General features: G+C 44.9%; 1 protein-coding gene across 2 annotated transcripts in view; it reads right to left on the bottom strand.

Annotated features, from left to right (window-relative positions):
- The window catches only part of Arhgef28 (Rho guanine nucleotide exchange factor 28), a 290,004-nt gene that overhangs the window by 174,334 nt on the left and 89,903 nt on the right, over window positions 1-25,767 (bottom strand). For both annotated transcript variants that reach the window (XM_075976247.1, XM_075976246.1), the window contains exons 3-4: window positions 9,659-9,806; window positions 7,577-7,870 (exon numbers count right to left, since the gene is read on the bottom strand). In XM_075976247.1, the coding sequence (XP_075832362.1) occupies window positions 7,577-7,870; window positions 9,659-9,806 (442 nt within the window). The remainder of the gene's footprint in view (window positions 1-7,576; window positions 7,871-9,658; window positions 9,807-25,767) is intronic.

Here is a 25,767-nt window from a genome sequence, read left to right as displayed (position 1 = left end):
GTTATGGATGATTTTGAGCCACCATGTGGGTGCTCAGAATCAAACCCAGGTCTTCTGCAAGAGCAGCCAGTACTCTTAACCACGAGTCATATCTCCCATCAGGAAGCTCCTTTTTACAGAAGAGTTTATGATGTTTCTTCTTCTTAAAGGCACAGTTTCTAAAAAAGAGAACGCGCCCAATAAGAGGCATCACTTAAGGTGCAAAACAAACTCAAACTATCTGACGGGGACAATAATTCTTTCCCTGAAGGAGTTCAAGTCTGCACTGTGTTCTTATAGCCAGGAACTCTATTCCTTGAAGACCTAGAACAGGCTTGGAAAACAATGAAAACATGTTTAAATTAAGGATTAAAATCTTCCTAAAGGGTACCTACACACAAACCTAAGCACTGCAAAATAATTGTATCAATTTGACACAGAAATTTACCATTGGCACAATTCCAAAGATCACTGTCCCCTATCATTAGTACCCACTCTCAGGGTTACCTTAGCAACCAAAGGGATAGAATACCAGTTTAATGTGTCAGAAAGAAGGCATGGCGATGATCGCCCCATAGAAAATACCAGAAGTGACAAAAGGCTACGAAGCACTACTGGATACATACACAACTACTTCCTAAAACAAACAAACAAAAAAGCTCTCCAAAAGAAAGGCACAACCACCAGGATCAGGTGCGTCCCACAATGCACTAACTGAAAAACTCAGAAAGAAAATAAAGCACAGGAATTTGTATGTTGCACTCGATCTTTCTTTCTTGCCCACTGGCATTTCAGCTAGTGCCCTCTGAAACCGGTCGGCCAGGACAAAGCTTTGAGTAGAATGACAAAACAGACAGGCCCCGTGGTCTGCAGGCCAGCACGCAAGCCTCACAATCCAGCACGTCCTCTGGACCTGGACCACATGAAGTCAGCCCAGGAAAAAGCGCCTGCACCTGAGCCTCGCTCTCCTTCCTTCCTGAATCCACAGCTAATACCTGGTTTCAGGGACAAAGGGGACACAGCTTCATCTCAAGTGCTCACTCCTCTGGCTTCCTGCGGGTTACAGGTCTCTTTCCCATGCAAATGAAGAACTAATTTGCTCTGCAAACACTGCTCACCCACATAACTCCTTTCTCTTGCTGCCTAAAAGAAAGGTGATGGGTGAGTGGGCCATGGAGCAGGATGGCCATGTGTGAACCCTGACAGCCAAGACAGTTTCACAGCTACTGAAGCCCCATGGGCTCGGCATGTCCTCTCATCAGCTGTGCTGCACTGAGAGCCACACAGTCTCCAGAGGATGGTAATACACGGAGATCCTCCTGAGCAGAGCAGAGCCATGCTCACCGCCCATCTCCACGGGGACAGCGCCGTGTTACTTTCCCTGTACTGTACCCAGAGGATGGTAATACACGGAGACCCTCCTGAGCAGAGAGCATAGCCATGCTCACCGCCCATCTCCACGGGGATAGCGCCGTGTTACTTTCCCTGTACTGTACCCAGAGGATGGTAATACACGGAGACCCTCCTGAGCAGAGCAGAGCCATGCTCACCGCCCATCTCCACGGGGACAGCGCCGTGTTACTTTCCCTGTACTGTACCCAGAGGATGGTAATACACGGAGACCCTCCTGAGCAGAGAGCATAGCCATGCTCACCGCCTATCTCCGCTGGGACAGCGCCGTGTTACTTTCCCTGTACTGTACCCAGAGGATGGTAATACACGGAGACCCTCCTGAGCAGAGCAGAGCCATGCTCACCGCCCATCTCCACGGGGACAGCGCCGTGTTACTTTCCCTGTACTGTACCCAGAGGATGGTAATACACGGAGACCCTCCTGAGCAGAGAGCATAGCCATGCTCACCGCCCATCTCCACGGGGACAACGCCCGCCGTGTTACTTTCCCTGTACTGTACGTTACATGTGTACCTCATCACAACGGTCACTGGTTTTCCCTTAAGTTCCTATTCATCGTGCTACAACCGGGTTTTATACAAACAAGACACTGCTCAGACTTGCCCTCAAGAACATGTATTCTGCAACTGGGAAATCTTATCTAGTTTCTAGATTATGTTTAAATCTAGGATGGCGCCAGTTAGGGAACAGATTTTTTTTTTTTGTTTTTGATTATCAAGACAGGATTACGGAACAGATTCTTAACCCAATCTATGCAATAAAGAATTGAGAGTTGAGATACGTCGTCTTCTAATCTGTCACCACTGGGTCCCGTCAGGACCACCAACCAGCCCTCTTTGATGCTTGATTCCCCACACAGCAAATACACACAACCTCCTAGATACATGGGCTAAGTTTAAACCCAAGACCGTCCCAAAGAAACGTTGAAAGGACCAACTGGCTTATCTTCCAAATTCTTTCTGTGGACAGAATAACTTATAAAAGCAGGAAGCAAGGTGACCTCTTTAAACTTCATAAAGAACAAACTTTTTTTTGTCATTTCCCCTGCAAATTTAACATCATATCGAATGTTTTGTGGGTGTTAACAGAACCCATATGCACCATCAGGAATAGAAAAACATCTGCCTAGAATACCCTAAAGCGAGTGGTCCATGTTTACCTACAGACCTACAGAGGGTCTTAAAGTCCACTTTTCACAATAATAGTTTACCCTTATGTGCCGGATAGTTTTATGTCAATTTGACACAAACTAGAGTTATCTGAAAGGAAGGAACATAACTGAGGAACAAACTGCTTCCATAAGATCTGGCTATAGGGCATTTTTTTTAATCAGTGATCAATGGGGAAGAGCCCAGCCCTTGGTGGGGGGTGTCATTCCTAGGCTGGTGATCCTGGGTTCTATAAAGAAGCAAGCTGAGTCTGGCTGTGGTGGCACACGCCTTTAATCCCAGCACTCGGCAGAGGCAGGCATATCTCTGTGAGTTCGAGGCCAGCCTGGTCTACAAGAGCTTAGTTCCAGGACAACAGGTTCCAAAGCTACAGAGAAACCCTGTCTCAAAAAAACCAAAAACAAACAAAGAAGCCATGTAAACAAGCCAGTAAGCAGCTCCCCTCCATGGCTTCTGCATCAGATCCTGCCTCCAAGTTTCTGTCTTGTTTTTCTGTCCTGACCTCTTTCAATGACAGACTACAATGTGGAAGTGAAAGCCAAATAAACCTTTTCTTCCCCAACTTTCTTTTGGTCACGGTATTTCATCACAGCAATAGAAACCCTAACTAGGACACCTTACAAAACAAAATCTCCAGTCTGCCAACTGGATACATATTAATGTATGTGTATTAATATATGTAAAAATACTATATGTGACCTTTTAAAAGAAGGGGTCTTACACACACACACACACACACACACACACACTTTAGTTAGAAGGCATTCACAGGACAAGCTGTATCTCTCAGTCGGCTGGCAAAGAATTAACTGTGTTCACAAGGCCAACACCATTAGACTTGAGAAGGCCACATGGCATCCTCCACCCGGTAAAGCCTGACCTATCAGCCATCCCTGCCAGGGTTCTGGAAACACAAATGCAGGGAAGCCATTTGGCTGAGCAGGAAGGGAGGCTTCAACTCAGATGTCCCTTGAGTGCCAATCAGTAAGACATTAGAAAATTTATCCCGGTTAACCTAATTGTCTACATTATACCAATCTCCACAAAAACATTGCTGTCAAAACACAAACAGGCAAGAAACCCAAAACAAAGCAGATAAACTGACCTCTTCTTGGGTAATTCTATTACTCCACTCCGCGTCTTACTGAAAACAAGGAGTTCGGGGGCCCTGCAAAAGCTTCTATCATAAAAGCTGTTTCACAGAAGAAATGGGTTTAATTTTATGAAACAGAAGCGCAGTTTAATGGAAGGCCTGAAATTAAATAAAACCTAGGGCACTTCCTTTTCTTGCATGGATAACAAAGTTGTATTATGACTGCTGACGTGCAAGATGCAGGCCAGGAGGAGACCCTGCTTTTCTAAGGGATACAGTGTCCCCTCCTCGTCTCTCCTTGACGCCATCGAAGGAAAAAGGGACGATTTCACCACAGAATACAAAGGAACGCAGTAACGTTTCACGGTAGGCCTCGAGTCAGGCTCTTTCTACAAAAGCTATTATCCAAGTTAACTAATAATCCTCTGGTAAAATAATGTTCATATCTAAAGAAATCGTTAAAAATGGGTAAAAAAATTTAAAGCATGAATAGGGAAATTTTTTCAGTGTTTCTGACCGGCACTAAGATAAACGACGGCTGAACGGTTTGTAGGGTCCTTTAAAAATCCTAACCAGAGCAAACCACGTAACCCCATCATTCCACTACTAGATATGCAAAGGAAATGAAATAAGAGAAAACGGCTAGAGAAACATCTACAACCTCATACTCAGGGCAGCCCTAGCCATAATAGCCAAAAACATATGCAACGAGCGATGAGTGCAGAAGGAAAACACAGTCATATATGATTCATCAAAAAAAAAAATGAAACCCAGTCATCTATGGCCGCAGGACTGGAACTGGAGATCATTGTGTTACAGAGAAAAAGCCAGACACAGACAAGTCAGTACCACACAATCCCACATGTGGCCTCGCCTCTCAGAAAGTACCGTCACAGAAACAGAATCAGTCACCAGAGACCAGGGTGGGGAGGGGACCTGTCATCAGAAGGTGTGATGTGACAGCTAGACCGGAGCAAAGGGTTCTGGGTAACAGCAACTGTATATGTCAAAGGGGTACAGGAAAGGATTCTGAAAAGTTTCAAACACGAAGAAATGATGCGTACTTGAGAGGAAGTCTATTCAACCAGATTTAAACATTACACAGTGGACACACCTATCAAGGCACTCCACAGTACTCAGTAACAGGGATAGTTTTATGTCCCTTCAGTTAAATAAGTAAATTTCAAACACAATTACTAGGAAGGAAACTGGATTCTGCTTATGACTGATGTCCCCACCAGGAATACAATACAAATTTTCACAGGCCCAACCCTCAGCCTAATCCTTACGTCATCACTATACTGGTAAAGGTCAAGAGACCAGGAAGAGGAGGACGAGAGGAGACAACAACCCAAGTGGGGGTTGGGAAGAAAAACAAGCGGGCCATAGAACATACGTGACGTGACATAGAAACAGTGGCCACAGGGGGTGAAGGAGACCAACTGAGGAGGACAGAGGGCTCAGAGAGGCTAGTGGAGTAAAAGAATAAACAAGAAAAAGAACTGCAAAAACCCCATACTGAAACACATTGACTGTTTGTACCAGTTTTGAAACTAATAATAAATAAATGAAATACGATTCATCTGTGAACACCCAAATTAAATACAAAGTGATTTGCACAGGTCCCCCAGCCAGGGCTCCTAAGGTAAGGAGATAACCAGACTTGAAAGTACTCTTGTTAACAACTCTGACATTAGGAACTATTTTTCCATTTTGTAAAATGTCTCACTGTCAAAAGGCAAGGAACTGCCTCCCTTTTTCTCTTATCCAAGAATGAATCTGTAGACAGCCTTGGAAACAGCAGCAGGACAACATTAGGCAACTACAGCTCTCTGAATTTATGTTTTATATATATCTATCAGAAATATATACCCAACATGGGAAATCATGCATGTACTACTGCAAATACACTGGGAAATCATACACACATACTATTATAAATCCACAGACGTTAGAAAATTTTAAATTCTGAATTCTGACATGGAAAACTCAAAGCACCACGTATGCATATAAACTGCTCTTTGGGGGCCCACGGCTTAAGTGTGTTCACATGCAGGCTAGTGCTGGGTGATACTCATGGATTCCTCTTATCCTAGGTCTTAGAAAAATTCAGAAACATCCATAAGTGCCCTGGGAAGGTTTATAATAACTCTGATTGAATGGAGAGATGAGTATCTTCTCTGGCTGTAGATAATGGTCTCAGTACCCTGTTTATAAAAACCATACCCATTACTTACAGTGAAACACTCAATCTCACCCACAATCAAATTTAAGCCAACCTGTAAGTCACACCCAGACTTGATCAGGGATCAAACTCTTTGAAGTCACATCATCCAACCACAAAGCTGAAGCCGTGAGAGGAAAACAGCGCATTGACAACGTACGCAGTGTGCAGAAAACAGTACCTCTGGATCGTCCACAAAGTCATTTGTAATCACCTTAGGAAAGCGCTAAGTGACTTGGTGAGCTGGCTGGGTGGTAAAGCGTCTGCTGTCAGCCCTGGGTTTCATCTGTGGGATCCACATAATGAGGCAGAGAGATGACTCTCGAAAGTTGCCCTCTGACTGCCACATGTGCACTGGGGCACAAAGCCCCCTCAATCTAAATAAGTAATAGATATATATGTATGTATATATATATATATATATATGGAATAAATAATAAATGAAAGTTTTTTTAAAGGAACATCTACTGAACAGCTTGCTTTCATACCCAAGTGGGCTTATATATGATTTCCATAGCTCTACAAAAATCCTAGCACTGGAGAACAAGAATCCAGCCACCCTTAGTAACTCTAAAAGTTAGTGCAAATGTAATACAATGAAATTACGCATAACTGAGGACATGGAATAATAATCACTTTGGTTTGATCAATATGCATTGCTTACATGTATACAATGATCACAGCATACCCGATAGATACATACAAATGTATGTCAACTTGAAAACACTTTGAGACAGATGATCTCTGGACCTCCCCCAGCTGACCTGGAACTCGCTATGTAGAGGCCAGGCTGGCTTCAGACTGGCAGTGATGTGAATCTACCTCTCAATTAAAAAAAAAATCTATAAATGCATTGGGGAACACTGACTTCGTGTGCATGCGCTAGGGCTCCCGTGTGCAGGTGCACGTGAGTGTATGTGAGTTTGTGTGTGCATGGTGGTGTGAATGCAGGTATACATTTGTGTGCTGCGTGTGCATGGAGAGGCCAGAGTGTTGTTTCTCACAAGTTACCCGTGTTGATTTTTTTTAAAGACATTGTCTCCAGATGGAGCTATATCTCACCAATTTAGCCACACTGGCTGGCTAGGGAGCCCCAGAGATCATCTTGCCTCCATCTTACCAGTGTGGAGTTGCAAATGCCACTTTTTTGGTGTTTTGTTTTGTTTTGTTTTGTTTTATGTGGGCGCTGGAGATCAAATTTCAAGCTTGCTCAGCAAGCTCTTCCCACTGAGCCATCTCATCTCCTGGCACTTCCTTTGTTGGAGATGTCAGCTCATCTGTTACCTTTCTTTCAGGCTTCATCTCTCCTGAGCAGTTCCCAGAGCTCTTATTGTCCTTCTTTCCTATTTGGATGATGGCAACAACGGTTTCTTCTCATGGCAACAAACTGGCCAAAGGAATTAAGAGTCCAAAGCCACAGGCTCAAGAACCAGCCATAAAGAAAGACCACTACTACCACCACCTGCAGCAAAGCCCTTGAATGTTGCCTCCTGAGACTGCCTGGGGCCCAGAAGCAGCAGCCAGCTGAGAGATGAATGGATGAAGACTTCAGAGAACCAAGCCACATTAGGGCTAAAGGTTCAGCTAAAAGGTAGCAAGAAAAATCTACCCATAAAAGAGAAGGTAAACTTTAAGGCACACCCTGGACTTGAAATAGAAAGAACACACCGCACACCTGAGTTTTTTGACACGGACCTACCTTCAAGAGAGAAATTTCCCAGGACCGTCCAGCCCAAAGGCAGCTCCAGTTGGCTCAGGGCCAGCACCAGCTCCTCATCCAAGGCAGGCAGTGCTTCCATTGTCAGGGCAAACGGGGTCAGCAGCATCTGGTGACTACAGGCCGTGAGCCGGTCAGCCTGAGTGACGAGTAGACGAGCCAGTCTACAGGCCATGTTGTCCACGTAGGTCACTGATCCGGAGCCCATGGTCACTGGGGAGTACCCTTCTGAGCAGAGGCACACAGACACCATCACGGTCTCCTGAAGCCAATGGCCTAGATGGCAGAATAACAAATCATTTACCCCGAGTAGACAGCACTCTCCAGAGGACAAGTAGAAAGTAGGGTGACATCATCCTGGGGTCCACTCATGAGCTGATATCATCTTTTTTTTTCGGTGACTCTGGGGTTTTAATTGATGCTCTAGGAGCTCTGAGGACTTCAAAGTCCCTTCCCACCAACCACAGCCCTTTCCCACACTTCACTTTTCCCTCCCGCCCAACCCCTAGGTTCCAGTCTGCCAGATGAGGGCCCCTCGCTCTTTCTGTTCTGCTATAAACAGTATCATATATCCTTAGTCATTTATTGAGACAACAGGCGTTTTAAACCCTATCTGAAACTTATTGAAGTACACCATAGATCCATGGAGCTGCTTTGGGTGTGGAATAAAGACTACCAACCAGAGTCTGTTGTAGATGAACAAAGTCAACAAAAAAACAGGCCTTCTCCAAGGCCCCCTCCAGAAATGGCTCCTGCGACTTGTGGATGTTCTCACTACTTCCGTTGTGGCTGGTCACCCTGTCACCTGCCCTCCCTACATCCCTCTTCTTTGTCTTGCTTTCTCATTCTGCTATGGTTGGTAAGTTTCTGTCCAGCTATGTGTTTTTGTCTTTTGTAGAGTTTCCATGTGTCCATAGCATCCGAACCCCCAGGACCACATCATGGCTGGACTGAGAAGAGTCACTGAGCTCCTCCTGAGTGCAGGGCCCTTGTGCTCACTGGCAAATGCTCACAGGCCTGCGGCCTCCACCTTGGACAAGGTAATTTCCCACCTGCCTGGGGTCTATTCCATTGTGTAGCAGCTAGGACTTTAAGGTTTTTCCTAAGTTTGAATAAACGGCATTCGGCTGATCTCCTTTCGAATGACCCAGGTCTCTTGTGTGTTCTTTCAATCTCCAGGCCCTTGCCCGGCTCGCTATGGTACAGTGGCGCGCGAACTGTACCAAGAGAGTCACGCAGGTGCGGGTGTTACAGTTGGAGGCACAGGTGCGACAGAAACTCGGAACAGAAAAGATGTAAGTGCATTTGCCAGAGTGAAAGGGTAGCAGGCAAGGGCCCAACAGCAGAATGACAAGGGCCATTAACAAATGCAGCAATGTTGTTGTTTGTTTGTTTGACTGACTGGTTGACTGATTGGCTGATTGATTGATTTTTAAGACAGGGTTTTTCTGTATAGCCCTGGCTGTCCTGGAACTCCCTCTATAGACCAGGCCGGCCTCAAACTCAGAGATTCACCCGCCTCTGCCTTCCAAGTGCTAGGATTAAAGGCATGCACACCATTGCCAAGCATTTGGTTTATTTTTTTGTTTTGTTTGGTTTTGTTTTTTTTGGTTTTTTTGCTTTTGGCTTCTTTGTTTTGTTTTGTTTGTTATATGTGAGGTCCTAGGGCTGCCAGGCTGACCACAGAGGAATAAGGAAGGAGAATGAAGACATGGTCTGTCATGTCACCTTGTCCAGAGCCAACCCAGGCATCAGGCTGGAACTCAAGAGGTGACATCCAAGGCACACAACCTCCATTAGATGCACCAAGTACACTAGACAGAGAGCGGGGGCAGCCAGTGGGATGAAGCCTGCTGGGACTAAGTCAAGGCAGACACTACCGGAGGGACCCCAGGAGTTGGTGGCATGGGACAAGTGGCCTCCCTAACAGCATACACATACACCCATGTGAACTCCTGAACTTGGTGAGTGTTTCTTCTTTTTCCTTGTGATTCTTCTCTTGGCAGATACCCTGGAGAGAAGACACAGATGCCCCCCGCCCCTACCACCCAGAAGCCTCCTCACCTGGAATGCTGGCTTGAAGAACATTAGCTTCGATGCGCTCAGCAATCACCACGTGTCTCTGATGCGACCCGTCATAAATAAAGTAAAACTCGGCATCTTCGGGGAGATAAACATTTTTCCCAAACTTTGCATAGACCGTCCTCTGTCCCTGAAAAACAAGTAAGTCTGGGCATCAGTACACTTCCGTGTTCTGGCTCTGAGAAACCACAGGGGAGGGCACAGGCCCACAACACTGACACTTGTCACAGACACTTCATGGGAGGGAGCTCAAATGTCACGAAGCCTCCTTCCAACAATGACCTTTTCCCAGAACGCCTCCCTGAGGTGACAGGGAGGCCTGCACTGCTCTGAAAGTCAAAGACAATCAAAGAATAGGAAAGAAGTATTTCTTTAATTTGCTAGATATGCCAAGTGTCATTGTTCACCATCTTGAATTCTTATCCCTCATACAACACTGTGCATATGTGAAATACCACCATAAACATAAAGGTTCATGATACTTACTCTTAGCTCAGGCCCTGGCATGTGCGAGAACACTGTTCAATGCACGAACCATAAATATTCACAGACATTTTTCAGATAAACAAGAAGGCCCGTCTCCTCTGAGTGAAGCCTAAACGCTCTTTCTCATCTGGGTTGGCCTCCTCCCTTGCATAAAGAGTTTCTGGTGAGTACACAGCCTTATAAAGTGTCCTGCTTCCACGAAGAAGCATTCCTTCAAAGGAATGAGACAACAGGCTCGTGGTCTTGGTACATGGGGCTTTGTCAGGGGCTAGCCGACAGCCAAGTCAGCCAGAGCATCTTAGGGTCCTACAGGCCTCAAAGGATTCAGGATGCTCCTTGCCTGAAGTACAAAAAGGCAGCCCAGAGCAGACCTCTAAGGAGAAAGGATGTATCCTGCCCCGCCTAAGGGAGTGGCAGGGAAGTGAGAGCAAGGAGTAGAATAGTCATCTACTCTAGAGACGCCCATAGCTTACTCGATGTGGAGAAGGCTCTGGCTGTCTGTGTAGCTGCCTAACAAAAATAAACCAGTTTCTCATCCTGAGAGGAGAGGAAAAGGAAGCAGGGGAGAGTCAGAGTAAGGCTCCTGGACACAAGCGTCAGCCTGACAGAGCCCTACAGCAGCATGACCCTGTGGGATGCTGAGTAAAGGGGGAACAAGCCACAGTCCGAATGGAGCTCCTCCTCCCGGTGACCGTATCATTATTTGACCTAAAAATGCTTTTGGAATAAAATCGCTCTCTTTTCATACTGGCTTGCAATCGTACCCTCAGAAAGGCACTGAAAATTATGAATTAGTGTAAATATTAACCGCAGTGTTCTGGAAAACACACACGCGCTCGGTTCCAAATTTTTCTGTCTTTGCATGTGAGCCTGTTTGTATTCGTGTGTCACACAAGCGCAATTTGCAGAAAGTGACGTGCCAAGGGAAACCTGCCATGCCGTAGCTTCAGAAAGAGCACAGGAAAGAGAGCCGAAAAGGAAAAGACGAAAACAATAGCACACATTTGACAGGACTGAGAGAGGAAACTCAGACGACTTTCCATTTCCTAAAAACGAAGAACAGCTTGCTTTAGTCGTGTTCCTGGTTGCAACAGGGCTGCAAATTCTCCATACATAGAGCCTGGCCTGGCCGGCTGGCGGTTCTCTTAAACACAGAGCAGATTGTATAAATAGATCAAAGATTTTTCACGGGTCACAAAGATATCTAATCTGCATCAACTCCAAACAATGGTCAGATTAGGCTTTCATTTGGCCAGGCGAACAAGGACTACCACTTAGGCAAGAGATTAACCACAACTTTTGCCAGTTCATCCTCCCCTAACCGCACAGTCTCAACGCATGATGCTTTCCTCTGGAGACCCACACCACACTTTATGATGGTAAAGACGATATGTCCACTGGAGAGAGGAGACCTAGTTATTCCAGCGCTAAGGATGAGACCTCCCACTGAGTAATCCCAAGGACATCAGAAATACAATCGAGGATTCTGGCTAGGGAAGGGGATGGTGCTGAAGTCAACGGAAGGAGCTGCTGAGACAGAGGCAGTGAAATGAAGTCTAATCATGGTAAGAATAGTGGCATTCAGGGAAAGGAATGAGAGCCTCCAAAGAAAGCAACTAGGCTGAGCTGTGCAGGAGATTCCCCGGAAGGGACTCCTGAAAGAATGGGCATAGAGTGACAGTTGCAGGCGACAACCCCAGGCTGAGGTCAACTGAGGTCTCTCTGGCCACCGTGGCCACTGAAAGTCTACCACTCTTCTTAAGAAGCCACTCGCTCGCCATGCAGTAAAGACAGACTCAGCTTACAGAACTGCCACATACAAACCTCGCTCACGTCCCCAGCTGAACTCAGCTGCAGGCTTTGCTTCTGACAACTGAAAACAATAACCTGTCCTAATAAAACCGATGGATCAACGCCAGAATCGCAACTGCAGATGGGTGTGTTGGCACCTTTCTGTCAACTCACTCGGCGCCACATACAAAATTCTCAAACACTTCATTAGAAATAGTTCACTGAAGGGCTAGAGAGATGGCTCAGCGGTTAAGAGCACTGGCTGCTCCTCCCAGAGGACCAGGGTTCAATTCCCAGCACCCACATGGCAGCTCACAAGTGTCTGTAACGCCAGTTTCAGGGAGTCCAACACCCTCACACAAATATATAGGCAGGTAAAACAAGAATACACAGAAAAAATAAAAATAAAGCATTAAAAAAATACTTCCTTGAAACCTCTGGTGTGGGGCAATATTATACAGGTCCTATATTGTATGGCAGCCAGACTTACAGGCCAGCTCATACCTGGCCACACAGAAGGTGGTCACATAGCCTTCCAGACAGGATGTCGCCATCCTAAAAGGATCAAGATATGCTAATATCGTTCTCCTCCTTTCTTTGTAGTTTGGAGGATAGAGATCTAATTCGGCCTATTGGACAGAGCTGGCATGCAGAGCAGGAAGATAGGAAGATGTGGCTAAATGCCATTCACCTGGTTACCTAGGAAACAGAATGCTAATGAACTTCCCCCTCAGTTTATGGTTTGGTATAAAAGCTGTTTGGAGAATAAACATGGTGGAATTTTCAGGATGTGAACTCAGGATTTCATGAAGGATCACTGAGAATCTCCCTCCTGATAAAGCCATGTGAGTTGTGTCTTTATTCCCACACCTCCCCTCTGGTCCGGAGAAATAATTTATGGTCCGGGCTGGCACCGGACACCGACACTTTGGAAACAATGAGATACACAGGCAAGATTTATCTCCCCCAAATTAATCTACAAACTTAAGATATTCTGTTCAAAACCCAAACTGAATATTTTCAAAGAATAGCAAACAAAACAATTCAAAAGTCTATTTGGAAGAATAAATAAGAACAAAGATTTGGACAGGAATAATATTTGAGAGGTAAGTGTTAAGAATATTTTCTAGTGTGAGCTCTCTGCCAATGCAAAATTATCCCAATCAAGCCAAATCAGACCAGATTAAAAGATATCCAGGTTTAATTAGACACCCATGCTCCCTGGTGGCCCTGAGGGGAACAGAAGGTCACCAACGCAACCACCTGAGACAAAAATGGGAAAACCACGTGTTCATTTTCTGGCAAGCAGTTTCAACAGCCCGTGGGAGTGGTCTTGACCTTTCAGGGGAGGGGTCAAGGTTCAAGGGCACAGGGGAGGGGCCTCCAAAGATGGAGGCCAAGGCTGGGATTTCCAGTGAGAAGAAGGAAAAGCTTTTGCCATAGCACAACAAAATAAAGAATAAAAGCAGGGTCTTGTAAACAGTGGGACAGCGGCAGAGAGACAGAACCCAAAGTAGAGACCAGAGACGGATACAAGAACATATAGAACTTACATAACAAAGGTGGTGGTGTCTCAGATCAGTGGGGAAGGAATGGTCTCTGCTTCTTCATGGGTTCATGTACCAACCTGTGTGTTCCAAGGACTTTTTCCTTAAACTATCTCTAGGGAAACTATGTCAGTCCAGTTCCTGGGCTTTCTCACACCAGTGTTCCCTTTATCACACTAATGTTCTCATCCACCATGCAGGGCACCTGCATACAGCTATAGACAGACAGACAGACTGACTAACTGACTGACATTCTGTCAATGACGATGTTACTTGTTAGGCAATCTATATTTATTTATTTATTTATTTTAGTTTCTAAACTAACCAACATGCTTGGACAATTAGCAAAGCATCTTCAAATCAAATAATGCAAACAGAAACAGAACGGTGCATGTGTTTAGAGTGGTGGTGTAGGAGGTCTTTCAGTATTTGCGTCGCTTTCATTGGTTAATCAGTAAAGAAACTGCTTGGCCTGATAGGTGGAGAAGACAGCACTGTATTCTGGAGGAAGAAAGCAGCAGATCAAGCCGAGCTGCCATGAAGCTGCCAGGTCAGACGTGCTGAATCTTGCCCTGTAAGCCACGACCTTGTGGTGACATACAGGTTATTAGAAATGGGTTGAATCAAGATGTGAGAGTTAGCCAATAAGAGGCTAGAGCTTATGGGCCAAGCAGTAATTTAATTAATACAATTTCTGTGTGGTTATTTTAGGTGTAAGCTAGCCAGGCAGCTGGGACGAAGGGCCCCCTGCGCTTCTTACTACAGGGTGGGGTTCTACAACCTAGGGCCATGGAAAGGGGTTCAAGTAGTCTCAGTACATGTGAACATCATTAACAAAGCTGTTTCTGTGTGTATGGATCCATTTTCTGAGAGAAAGTTTATTGTAGCCCTCACGACTGTTTCAAAGGCTATGGGTGCTGGCTTTTATAAGAACAGGCAAAATGCAAACTCAACACATTTTTATGGCTTCTTCATGGTAACTGTCAACTTTCTATAAGATGATCAAAACATGTTCTGCTGTTTTCCAAAATATTCAAATATCATACATAGCCTCTCTGTGAGAGGGCTTTAGGGACAAGAGCATGAGAAGGATTAATAGGAACCAATTTAATTATGGAAGTTTACTAATAAATACATGTCACAAACCATTATTCTAACATGATAGTGTAAGTGAACTGCCAAACTTAGATTTCTTTTATATTTGAAACATCTTTATTATAATATTCTGTACAAAACCTTCCCTGCCGAGCAAAAGTCTCTGAAAAGTAAAAAAAAAAAAACAACAACAACAACAACAAAAAAAAACAAACCAAAATTCCAGGATAACTTTGTCATTTTATAGAGAGGTTAAAACATACTGCAGGTACCAGGAAGTCTGATGCTAACCAGCTCAGGAATCGAGCATCAGAAACAGAATATTGTGTATAATGATTTCTCCCCACCCCACCCCACTGGCCAAGCCAGTTCTCTTCCTCACGGCTCATCACACATTGCCTTTGGGTGATACTAAAGAAAGTTACGAGAGCAGAGAGTAATTCACTTCAAATTTCTGTGTGTAACTAAAGAATTTCCATAGAACACGGGGCTCTGGGGAGACAGCTCAAGCGCCATGACGAGGACCTGAGTTTCATCCCCAGCACCACATTAAGAAACCAAGCACAGTGGCAGACACAGTTAATCCCCGAACTTGGGAGGTAGACACAGATGGATCTCTAACGCTCCTGTTAGGCCAGCCTCGCCTACTTGGCAAGCTCCAAGCCAGTGAGTGAGAGAGGCCACCATAAGCCAAGGTTAACAGCATTCTAAAGAAAGACACCCTATGTGGATTTCTGACTTCTTGCACACACACACACACACACACACACACACACAACAATTAAGGATAAGTGTTTTCTTACTATTTTCTCTCTATATTCTGCAAGAATCCCTACGAGGTACTACTACGATCCTCATTTCTAAAGGAGAACACGGAAAAGATCAGGCCTAGCGACCTGCCTGGAGCTTCCTGCACCAGGCCAGCACCCTTTTCTCTGTATCACACCACTGCACAGTCAGCAAATGCCCAGCTGCCTGGTAACGTCCCTAAAGTTTTCCATTTAGTCACATTGATAAGGGGTTCCTAATAAACCCCTAGGTACAAGCAACTCAACGTGTATTTGAGACAACATAAAGCTTCTCCTGAAATACACGGGTGAGCACGGCATTCCTTCATCTCCCTGAAGACACCTGCAGCAGAGACATTTACCTGTAGATGATTCTCTCTGTTGGGGACGCTCAGAAGACAACACAAAGGACACATGAGCCAAATGAGTGAAGAAACACTGAATTAAAGCATGTCAAAAGGAAATTCATTTTTTTTATAGTGTAAAATATCAGGATTACTCAAACTTAACACCCAACAAAATTAATATCAACACAAATTGGTTAAAATGGAGGAGAAATATTAGAATATCTCATTTTTAAAAAGGTAGGTTGTTTTCCTTATAGGTCAAAAGACTATCAAAACATCTCTTCAGCAGTTGCCTTTGGGGTAGGAATGACTTCTACCTCCAGACAGGATGAAACAGAGAGCAAAAACTCACATTCAGCAGGGAGGGACCAGGAACAAATTAAAAGATCCTTCTTCTTCAGGACATCCGAGTGGGATAGAAACTATGAAGACCAAAGTGACAGATGCCACCAGACAGTGGAACAACATGTTTAAGGGGATGATCTGAAGCTCACACTTAACAGAAATGATATCTAAAGTAAAACTAAAATTTAAAATAAAATTAACCATTTATCAACAAAAATAATAACAGTAAATTAAAGGTGTATGTTAATGTTCAGAAAGCAATCCGCTATTCAAACTTGCATGTTAAACTCAGCAATTCAAAGATACAAACATGCAAACCAAAGGGCCATTGTGACCTTCATTCATGAGGGACTGATTTGCCACTCGGGAACTGAAATGACCTTTGTTTCTCTAGCAGCAAAAATGAGTAAAAAATAATTTAAGGCAGAGATTGCCTGTAAGACCAGAGCAGACCCAGCCTCCATCTCTCCCACTCTAGAGCTGAGGATCCAACCCAAGGCCTCATGAATGCAGGATCAATGTTCTACCTCTGAGCCATATCCCTCGCCTTCAGAAGCAGACTTTTAAGAGCACTCAATTAGGTTAATTTCCCAATGACTAATTTACAGATTACATGAAAGTATAAGACTCATGGACGCAAATACCCAACTCTTATTTGACTCCCACATGGCACTGAGAAACATACAGGGTGGGGTGTGAAAAAAAAAAACAAAAATTATTATCTCCTCTCCCAGATGGGCAAGGCAGCACACACTTGTAATCCCAACACTCAGGAGGCTGAAGCAGGAGGATTGCTGTGAGATTGAGGCTATCCTGTGCTGCACAGTGAATTTGAGGTCAGTTTGAGATACTATCTCAAAATAAAAACAAAAAACAAACCACAAAACTCAACACCTCCATTCCTGATTCTCTTAGTAATCACTTGGTCTCAAAATAATCAGTCGCAACAATAAAACACTATTTAACAACTGGACACAGGATGGGGTTTTAGTTAGTAATTAGCATGAGTCAGTCTTGAGAGACATAAAATGCTACTTCTGCCCTGTCTAGAATGGGAGAAACCCAGTAATTCCTCTGGGAATGAGTACAGTCCAGCTGTGATCTACCCTGTCAGACACCCCTAGTCAGAGAAGGCTTCAGCATATAAACAGACAAGACCGGCCCCATGTTTAGAGGAAAACGACCAAGATGCCAAAGAGATGCAAAAGGCATGTTGTCACAGGAAGAACAATTGAAGGAACTGGAGCTGTTTTGTCAGAGAAGAGCAGACTCCTGGGTAAACAGTCACACCGCAAATATCTGCGGGTCTGCCATGCCGACGAGGAATTAAATGTGTTCTGCAGGCCCCTGGGGAAAGCCCAGAACAATGGGGGGAAGGTTAGGGACAGAGTTCAGCTCAGTGAGAGCCTTGTGAGGAACAGAGATGTGTAGAACTGTCAGGCTTCAACGTGGGGGAATGAACACTACCCGGAGACAGGACACTTCTGGGGCGCTCTGCCTGCTTATCTGTGTGCTCTGCAGGACAACAGTGCTAAGCCATTCCCAGTCCTGGAAGCCCAGAGCCCACGCCATCTGCTGCAGAATTACAGATGAAATGCTTCACTGGATAACTGAGGGCGCTTCGTTCCAATCCATTCCTCCCCGAGCTCTTGCTCTTGGGCAGACGCCTAACTCAGTTACGTTTAGCCCAGTGGTGGTTTCCAAACAGATCAGCAGAACCCCATGGCTCTAATGGAAGGATATTGGGAATTTACAAAAACACCATTCAAATTTCATTTTGGACATGCATTTCTTATTCTTTTTGGAATTAAATCTTGAAAGACTGCTATTTGCTTTAGTGGATTACCAACCAAATTTTAAGACCCCCCAGGGAGGCTCCAAACTGCCAGGCTCAGTTGAGTTGACACATGTAATGAATTTAAAATTAAAGAATAAAATTTTAATTGTAAATTCTGCTGAGGTTTATATTTTGAAGTTCCCCCATAATGCCCTGGGGAAAATAGTTCTCTATGAAAGTTCCGCATCACCTCTTTCAGGTCTTTAGGCCCTTCTGCTCCAGACACTGTGTTCCCCAATGGAAAATAACATCCTATCAGTGACCAGAGTCACCAATGGCCTAAGAAAGAGTCTCCCCACATTCTTTCTATAATTTTTAACTCCAATGGTTTGACAATTACTGCACAATGAAAGACTGTGAGGTCCCACACTTTAGAGTCACATCAACGCAGACAGCAACCATGCATGCTTACTAGTTAACATTTGAGGACTGTGGGTTCGTGTCAAACCAACTGCTGTTTGGTGGTCAGGGTAGTTGGGCTGACAGCTTTAAACATACCAAACCTAAACCAAGACGCAGAACACAAAGAGCCTTACATCTCTGTAAACTGATCTGTCCTGGGCAAAGAGCAGGGTTATAACCACCAAAGGTGTCTCTACAGGAGCAGACTACTGCGGCCCTGTGTTCCACAGGAGCACCCTCCTGGGAGTGTAAGAGCAACGAACAGTGCTTTTGGCCCCTCTCCTCTGGGTAGCAGCGGAACCAGAACATGCTCTTCTGTCCTGCACACAAATGTACCATGTATACACATACCGCGGTGCAGGCTATTCCTAAGAGCACTAGAGTCCCTGCCAAAGAACACCCAAGGCAAGGCAAAGAACCTGACCATCCTCAGCAACAGAACCATGGATTCCGAAAGTACAAATAAAGCTTGTGTGGACCCAAGTCCTTAGCTTATAGGTAATGCTGAAGATCCAGCTCCCAGAACAGCGCCAACCTGTGACCCCCCCCCAAACAAGCCCCCAGCACTGGGAAGGCCTTTTATAGGAGGAGGGGGGAGGAGGAGGAGGAGGAGGAGGAGGAGGAGGAGGAGGAGGAGGAGGAGGAGGAGGAGGAGAAGGAAGAGGAGGAGGAGGAAGAGGAAAAGGAAGAAGAAGAAGAAGAAGAAGAAGAAGAAGAAGAAGAAGAAGAAGAAGAAGAAGAAGAAAGAAAGAAAGAAAGAAAGAAAGAAAGAAAATAACCCTCTGTCAAGCTCCTCTTCCCAATAGAGCACACCTGAACTAAAGGCAAGCACTATTCTTGATCTCCCCTTCTGAATGAAAGCACAAGCAGGTAAAAGTCTGCCCCTCCCCCTGTCCCAGTAAGGAAAAGAGGAAGCCTATGCCGGGGAGAAAGGAGGAGTCAGCTGGGTGGAGCATCCAGAGGGTCCTCAGCCCCTCCCCTCGCACGGTAGGGTAGGCGGAAGAACTCTGCTCCCGGGCAGACGGAAAGAAAGAATAAACTGCAGACTGATGACAGTGTCGAAGGGAGGAGGAGCTAGAAAAGACAGCCAACAAGGAATGGAATCAAAATCGGGCGCTGGAGAATGTGCCGATTAATGAAAATGAAAAAGAGAAATACGCAGCCTGCCCTGGACAACAGCCCGGAAATCTTCCTAAGGAGCAAGGAGGGGAGATCAGGGAGGAAATGGACCTCTGCTTGGGAGTCAACAAATCAGAAACGGAGGGCAAAAGAGGGCACTTTGCAGTGGATCTTTTCCTGGTAGTGGCAAGTGAGGGGACTTTACAAAGCCCCCCTTTCCAACCAACCGCGTATCTTCTTCATATGGCTAAGTCTGTCTCTCCACATGCTAGACCACAGGTTGGGGGTGGGGAGCAGCTTTTGGAGAGACCCGCCCACCTGAAGAGCTTGGCTTATTCCCTATCCCATCCAGGCAGAGTTGGCTGGCTTGGCCATTCAGAAGCAGCTTTCGCCAGCCTTGTCTTTTCCTGCCCCTTGTTTAGTACATCCTCATTCTTGTTCTCATTTTTGCACTCTTGATCTACCCTCCGCCTCTTTTTTCTCCCCCATTGGGGTCAACTATTTGGGGCTCTAAGCCAGAAAAAAAAATAGACCTGCTACAGAGATGCGAAATCTTGGCCTCCCCCTTGGTGTCTTCTGGCCAAAGTAAATTAGGGTCCACCCCTCCTCTGTACTTCAGTGTAAAGTCCAGAAAGGCAAGAGTAACAGCTATAGCCATAGACACAGGGAGCTAGACGAGAAAAGCTTGAAAGAAGTTAATCTTGTTAAGAAGAATCCTTCTGTTTCCTCAGTGATCGTTGTGAAACCTAAAGACACTACAGGTAAATAAAATGGCTCAGGATTCTCTCATGGAGCACACTGAATGTCCTCATTTGTCTGTTTGTACTCAAGATACATACGGAGAATATGCTAGGTGTTTTGGATGAAATAAAGAGCCCGCCCTCATCAAACTCTTCCGGTGGGAGACACAAGCAATAATTAAATAATTATGCATCTGGTTAGTGGGCAAGCACTGAGGAACCTCTGGGTGAGGAGATCGGAGCTCAGGACAGCAGGAAAGAGCCTCTGAGACAGAGCCACATGAAGAAGCATCTGAGGCCACAAGGCCAGCAAGTGCAAAGGCCCTGAAGTAACAAGAACTGGATGTGTGAGGCACAGGAGGAAAGTTGCTAATACATCACAGGAGGAGCGGGAGGCAGGGTCAGAGACAACAGAGGCCATCCAAAGGACTTGGCTGGCGAGTCCAGCTGGGGCAGAAAAGTAACAAGATGTGGCATAGAAAGGACCATTCTGATTGTTTTGTTGAAAACAAACCATGAGAGGGCTAAGTTAAATTTGGGGAAACCAGTACATCTGTCCAGGCAAGGGATGAGGGACATCCTTACAGAGCACGGTCTGTATATCCCTGAGGCGGCTTCTGTGATTCTCTCTGCTGAGACAGGCTGATGCAGCTCTTTTCTGGACCACATTGGTGTCCAGCTCTGCTCCTCCCAGACCACAGCAGCTCCCACAGTCACAGGGGCAGGAAGCAGCACTTTCTAGAAGTCAAACAGGTGACTGCAGTGATCTAACGCTAGGGTAGGCTTAGAACTTGGGGCACTTAAAGGAAGATGGGTAAGTGGACCAAGAAAGTAACCCCTCCAATGGCTTTTTACCAGCCACCACTTAGGCATCCAATGACTAAATGACCATGCTGGTCAGGTAGCATTTTAACTTAAACATGGAAATAGCTGTGTGCATCCTCTAACTCCAGCTGTGACAATTGGGATTAACAAGATTAGGATTTTCTAATGGCAACTACAGATAATCAACAGGGACATACAACCCGAGATGGTTTATAGATTATTACATGACAGATGCCTACTGAAGACACCAAAACATTGTCAGGGTCTCTGCCATGCAGACATTACTAAAGTAAATCCAGGAATAAAGGGTCATATTAGATATTGTTTCAATATCAAATAAGAAAAATGTGGAACCTCAATGTGAAAATACCATATTTGTTATCTGAAGTTGCTCAGTGCCCATAAGAACAGCAATGGCCGCCACAGGAGTCCCCTGTACCCATCTTAATCTTAAAAGACTATATTCTGTATGTTTCAAATATATGGCATTCTGGGAAAGACAAAACTATGGAAATGGGGGAGGGAGATTAGTGGCTCCCAGGGCATAGTGAGCAGGGACATTGTGAATAAGCAAGCCATTGTATTAGTTATTTTGTTTGATGCTGTGCCAAAATGCCCAACAGAAAAATAAACAAACCTCAGCAAGAAAGGGTTCATTTGGACATTGTCTGAGGGTGGTGTGCATCGTGGAAGGAAAGACATAAAGGCAGAAGCTGGAAGCAGCTGGTCATGTCTACACCCACAGCCAGAAAGAAGAGAGAGATGCATGCTGGTCACATCTATACCCACGGCCAGGAAGCAGAGAGAGGTGCATGCTGGAACTCAGTTCCCTTTGCCCTTTGTACTCAGCCCATGGGATGGCACCACCAGCACTAAGTGGGGGGGGGGGGCTCCATAATGCATTCACAGGCACATGGAGGTATGCCTTTGAAGTGATTCCAAATCCAGTAAAGTCAACAATGAGCATTAGCTATCACTGTGCTTTGTAGAGCAACTGTGGACAGGTATCATTGCACTCTGGTTCCAGCCCAGAAGTAGCACAGCACCAAGAGAGAACCCTAATGTACCTGTGGACTTCAGGTGATTGTCTGTGTAACTCTTCATGTGTAACACGTGTGCCACCCTGGTGAAGGGTGTTGGTAATGGGAAAAGCTACACATGTGTGAAGGGGGAGAACATGTCGAAATCTCTGTTCCTTCTGCTCAATTTTGCTGTCAATCTAAAAATAGTCTTTGAAACAATCAGAATAAGTTCTAGTGATCAAGGGTCATTTTTAGTTGGGCCAGTCCCAGTGAGCTCTTAGAATCAAGCATGAAGGCCGAGCTCAGAGTGGCAAGGTAGGTTGGGGTTTATTCAGGAGGGAAAGTAATACAAATGTTATAAGAGGGACAGATATAAAAATGGACAACAAAGAAGGAAAATCTATTGGAACATCAAAGGCTGCCCAAACATGGGAACAAAATGGAAGGAGTTAGGTACTCCTTGAACTCAGCGACAGTGAGATCACCAAGAAGGTGACACAGCTGCTGTTTACAGAGACACCCCCCAAAGCTGTTAGTATCATAATAACACCACATATAACAGTCCCACACACAAATTTTGTTTGGGTAACTGTTCCAAGTAGTGGTCCAGGACCCAGGTTCCTGCCATCTTGTGGCTCTAAGTTCCCAATGTGCCTTTGTTATTTCAACCAGTGCTAGGAAAAAGAGTACGGAAAACCATGGGTATTCGGGCCTGTGCATCTCTAGCACCAAGCTGTGGCTAGGAGGTATTTATAGGCTAGTGTCCAAGAAAAGAAAGGACTGGTCTGATTATGGGCTTTTTGTCTGCCATAAGCTCTCATCACATGTGTGAAGCCCACTCAGGGGATGAATCTTAGTGTGCAGATTTCACCAGCAAGATGTGGAGCAAGTTGGGCGCACGGTACTAAAGAGAGGTAAAGAGCCACGTGGCAAAACACAGGTTAATAGCAATGGGTTGATTTAAGTTATAAGAGCTATTTGGAAACAAGCCTAAGCTAAGGCCAAGTTTTCACAGCTAATAGTGTCTCCATGTCATTATTTGGGGGCTGGAGTCCAAAGAAAGTCTGACAAGAAATCTTGCTTGCAGACAGGATGGTGCCACATATGGGGTGGGTCTTCCCACCTCAATCAACCTGAGGTGGAAAATCTTTCACAGACATACCCAGAGATTCATGCCCATGGTTATTATAAATTCTAAGATGTTGACCATCAAGATTGGCCATCACTCCATCCTGTACCCCTTGAAATCACCCAAACACAAAGAGTAAATTTTTTCTGAGGTCTATGGCTTTATAACTTTATAACTACCAGAAAGTAAGACAAATCTCATTCCATATCCCCCTACTCCTTCAAAACTGATGATTTAAATAATAACCTACTGATCATGCAATTGTAATAACGATGAGTTTCTTCTTAAAGTCTCCTAGATGCCTGTTGAGTCTGACTATACTGAGGCTCCCAATTATTTCTTTAAATGCAAATGACCTCTAGATACTACACAAGACCCATTCCTCTTGAAAACATTCTTCTACAGCTAAGCCAACACACATCTCCAAAACATGCTGCTTGGATCGGGAAGATCTCCTTGTAGAGGTCCTTCCACCACAGTGACCCCTGAAGTCCTTTCCAAAGAGATGGACACTCTGACGTTTGTTTAACCAGCGTTACACTCCTTCCAGACTGCAACTCCCAGTCTTCTGCCCACACAAGGAAAGATGAACGCCTTCTTTGCATCAATGTAAACATGTTCCCAATAATTACAGAAATTAAGGCATTCCCGTTGAAACCCAATGTGCTAAATTTTGTTGAGTATGCAGATGCTAAAATGGAGTCTCCTTGTCAGGCTTTACAAATTTCTGGATAAAAGATTTAGGTGGTTTTGTTTGGTTTTAATACCAAAAGCAGAGAAAGAGAGAGAAAAAAAATCAAAGCAGATTGTACGGTCATTATAACAACAAAAAAAACCCCAGCAGTTCAGCTAAGAGGAATGTTTTCAAGCGTTTGATTAAAGACTCAATACAAACTTTAGAAAAAGAAATATAAAATATCTAACTAAATAAGTGACTAAGAAATTTCAAGAATTTTTTGTTTTAAATCTAAACTGTTAGCTCTTAAGCAAACTCATTGTTGAGTAAGTTGCTCCTGTGTCAGGCCGTTGTAACCCCTGTCAGCTGTATTTTGCCTCTATTATCCATCAGTGGTCTGCTGGGTTACTTTCCCCGTCATCTTGCCTCAAAGGCACCTACAGAGGAAGCCTAGCCATAGAATCCAGCAAGGTGGGATGCAGGCCTCTATCTCCTCACCTCCCTGCCTATCTAGCCAACAGTCACCTGTCAGTCATTCTCCCAGACTTCGAGATCATTTCCTAGCAAGGTGACAGGCATTTTTAGTTCACCCAGCGCTCTGTGTAAAGGAGACACCGACAACATGTCTGCCCGGGACAGAATAGTATGTAGCAGAAAGCTGGATTTAAGGTCAAATGGAGACTTCATTAAATTTCACTTTAAAACCCTACAAACAAAGGCTGCAAAGATGGCTCAGTGGTTAAGAGCATGAATTGCTCTTGCAGAGGACTTGGGTCCCATTCCCAGCTCCCACACGTTGGCTCCCATCCATCTATAACTCCAGTTCCAGAGAATCTAATTCCCTCTTCTCACCTCTGTGGGCACCAGGCAAACATGTAGTACACAGAGATACACACATGCAAATACTCATGCACACTAAATAAATACAGAAAGATTTTTTTCAATTTTAAAAATAAAACCCTAAGCCCGGCGGTGGTGGCGCACGCCTTTAATCCCAGCACTCGGGAGGCAGAGGCAGGCGGATCTCTGGGAGTTAGAGGCCAGCCTGGTCTACAAGAGCTAGTTCCGGGATAGGCACCCTGTCTCGAAAATACCAAAAATAAATAAATCCCTATAGGCAAAACCGTAAGCCATAATCTATAAAAGCTGCAAATAATATGGCTATTGGTGCTTTGTGTTTCTCCCAGGACTTCGGCAAAAATGATCCTCAACCAAGATTAAGTTATAAAGTCACTGGCTAGCACCGGGCACCTCTGTTGGGAACACACACCATCCTCACAGCACTCCACGGTATTTTCTATTATTCCTACTTTTCAAATGAGGAAAGTGAGACTCGGCTTAAATTAGGTCACAGCTGGGATTCAAATTCAGGTCTATTGCCACTCAGGCGACTCCTGTTTCAAGATTCAAGCTACCGTCAGCGTGTGTGTCAACAGCTCGTGAGTATTTAAAGTCCCCTCGCCAAAAGAAAAAAATTGAAAGGCCTGAAACTGTTCTCTCGAGCTGACAAAAATAGTCTGGATAATTTGGGGGGGGGGATAACTACTTAGTATAATTTGGACATCTTATGAGGGAAAAGGAGTACCTGCCTCTATAATATCCAACAAAACAGCAGCCCCATCCTCAGAACATGGTCAGCACCTAAATAAATAAGAAACTTAGCTCATCTCATGCACTGAAACAAGAGGAGACACGACAATGAAGAATAAAGAGGTGGAGGGTCATCTTTTAGAAACGAGAAACCTAGATTTCTACAGGATGGGAATTTCTTAGTCTTCATCTTAAACATAGGACCAGTGAGCACAGGTGAACATTGCAGCCTGACTGCTTCCCATGGAGACAAGGCAGCCTGACTGCTTCACCTGGAAGCAAGACAGATGGACTTCCTTCCGTCCAGGGGACAAGGTCTTGAAGACAAGGTCAGCACTCACCACAGACAGCA

This window comes from Microtus pennsylvanicus, chromosome 6 (genome assembly GCF_037038515.1).
Source record: "Microtus pennsylvanicus isolate mMicPen1 chromosome 6, mMicPen1.hap1, whole genome shotgun sequence".
Taxonomy (NCBI): domain Eukaryota; kingdom Metazoa; phylum Chordata; class Mammalia; order Rodentia; family Cricetidae; genus Microtus; species Microtus pennsylvanicus.
Note: the sequence above shows the minus strand (reverse complement) of the source record. Positions and strands in the feature narration are given on the sequence as shown.